Source organism: Pararge aegeria, chromosome 8 (genome assembly GCF_905163445.1).
Source record: "Pararge aegeria chromosome 8, ilParAegt1.1, whole genome shotgun sequence".
Classification (NCBI taxonomy): Eukaryota; Metazoa; Arthropoda; class Insecta; order Lepidoptera; family Nymphalidae; genus Pararge; species Pararge aegeria.
Window position 1 is genome coordinate 9,235,929 of NC_053187.1, and position 2,715 is coordinate 9,238,643.

At 36.4% G+C, this 2,715-nt stretch overlaps 1 protein-coding gene across 1 annotated transcript; it reads left to right on the forward strand.

Annotated features, from left to right (window-relative positions):
* Positions 1-550: 550 nt before the first annotated feature.
* On the forward strand, positions 551-2,715 carry LOC120625861 (protein THEM6-like). The gene is made up of 3 exons (XM_039893108.1): positions 551-739; positions 1,537-1,751; positions 2,414-2,715. Exons 1-3 carry the CDS (start codon positions 589-591, stop codon positions 2,639-2,641), a joined length of 594 nt encoding a protein of 197 aa, XP_039749042.1. The 5' UTR covers positions 551-588; the 3' UTR covers positions 2,642-2,715.

Here is a 2,715-nt window from a genome sequence, read left to right on the forward strand (position 1 = left end):
ATCATACCATCCTATAATGAAGGATGACGTCCGTAACTTGTAATACCCTGCCACTGCATTGCCTAATGTCTGAGGCTAAGCCATAATATTGTCAAGGGCGTGTGAAGTCTACCAATCCACACTGGGCCAGCATAGTGGACTATGGACTAAACCCTTCTTATTCTGAGAGAAGACGCGTGCCCTGTAGTAGACCTGTAATGGGTTGCTGATGATAATGATGATGACCCAAGTTCAACATCTACTATACTAAGCAGGCAGCGGCATCTCAAGAAAGAATCCAACGACGTATGTACAAAAATTGAGTTTAACCCTCAATTGAGTGTACCCCTTAAAGATTGACCCTTAACGAACTGAGAAACTGCTAATACACACAAACACACATACTATTGTACGCAGCATGATAAGCCGATTGAACGGTCTACCACATATGGGCTACATGTGTAGAGATAGGTAGCCTAATCTTATCTTATTATAACCTTATTGATACTCATAACGTTTTGGTCTAATCACTAAGCATCACATATGCATGATCATAAATTTAATAATTAAAACACGCGCTAGTAGAATACAATAGAAAAGTTTACAAAAATGTTGTACATAATATGTTTGATAGTGGTGAGTTTGGTGTTGTTTTTATACATCTTCTGGGATGTTAATTACTTTCTTCGTATGACTCTCATTATTTTTATTGGGAGGTTCCAAAAGAAAAGCGAGATCAAGGACGCAACATGCATTTACGGTGAGCTTACATCTTTTAATGGATTGATCGGTGTAATTCTTCCGACAATTGGTAATCGGCGGTCTCCGTCTTCATACAAAATTTGCAATAAATATAATATATAATGCAGCGTGAATGCAGCAATCAAATTATGCCTATCAGTTAAATGTTAGAAAACTTACTGAATATGGGGCAGGTGCTATTTTTAATTTCATCTTCTCGTAAGTATAATTTAATGTTCGGTTCTTGGACCATAATCTAAATTGATTATGTAAATTTTGCTTAATTTGCTGTATGTTGAATCTGTATGTGGTACCTAATTAATAATTTTTTCAATCTTTATATTCCTCACCAAAACGATCTTCGGCAATGTACCCTCTACGCACGTTTCGCTCCAACCGTCTCCTCTTCGTCAAATCCTCAGGAGATGTTGATGTATTTACAATGAATAATTGTTAAGTAGTTCGGAATGTTTAGATTGATTTTGACATATTTTTTGCAGATAGCTTTAGGAAATATTTCATTATATAAACATCAAGTGTTCCCAGATTACAGTAAATGTTTGTCATTGTGGTATATTAATACTTAAACCCATAATAGTTTTTATACTTATTAACTTAGATGTAAAATGATCACAAAGCTCCAAGTACAATAAAGTTACTTTTTACAATGCCTGACCATAGGCTAAGTTTACACGTCTTAATTATAATGAGTATACCAACATAAATGTTCCTACTGACAATGTTTAATGCAGTTGAATGCTTTGTTTGAAAATCCATTTTTCTCTTTCAGTATTTAAAACGAAGGTATACTTACAGGCTTTTGTACAACTCAAGATGTTGACTTCTACTTTACTCATATGAACAATGCTCGTTATGTTCGGGAACTAGACTTTGCAAGGGTCCATTTCTATGATAGAATAGGCATTTATCCTAATATGAAAGCAGTCAAAGGTCATGTACTCCAAGGTGCGACCAGTATTCGATATAGACGACCCATACCCATATTCAGCGCATACAAAATAGAAACTAAGGTGAGTTATTTTTAAATTCTTTTGTCGATCTTCTTTGCGCGCTGGTAAGCGTTGTGGTCTTATCAGTGGGAGGTGTTTGTTTCGATCCACTTATATAATAATTTAAGATTTTTGTCTGGTCTAGTCAGATGGGGAGGTGTATAGGTTTGATAGCACTGCGATTTGATATACGAAATTCTAACAACTAAAAAGTATTTTTTTTTATTTTCATTATACGACTAACAAAAATCGGAAACCTGTTAAACTTTCCATAAAAAATTACGGAGTGAAAGAAAACAAATGTTGAAAATATCACAATGAAACGGTACTTATAAACATAAGTACGTTAATGATGAACAGATGTACAGATGCTAGGCTGCATTTCCGCGTTCAAAAAGCAGGCTGATTGATTCCTTGGGCTAAGAATTAGCTTCGGTTATGTATATTGAATTATGTAACTATGCAAACAAAAGAAGCGGTGATAGTGGTTAGGAGTTCGGGTTCGACTTCACTTTTGGGGGAGCCGATTTCGAGCCCCGGTCCGCACCTTTGTCTATTCTAAAATATTGGCCAGCGTGGTGGACTACGGCCTTCTCATTCTGGGAGGAGACCCGTGCCATGCGGTGGGCCCATATTTGTTGATATTATGATGGTGACAATCGAATTACTTATTTTATTTGCAGTTGGCATATTGGGATGACAAATCGCTTTTTATTGAACAAAAGTTTATTACATTTGATGGCTTTGTAAGAGCAATAGTGTGGTCACGGCAGAATCTCGTCAACATGGATACGGATGCTCTCTTCAGAAACATACCTGGAGCGGAAGTAAGGCCTGAATGCCCCGATGAAATCAAGCACTGGATCCAGGCCATTGAAGTATCCAGTGCGAGACTTAAAAATAAAAATTGATATTAACATTTGTATCAATAGATTTTTGTTGATTTGTCAGTGGATTCGATTATTGCGTTACCTACGCGCTTATT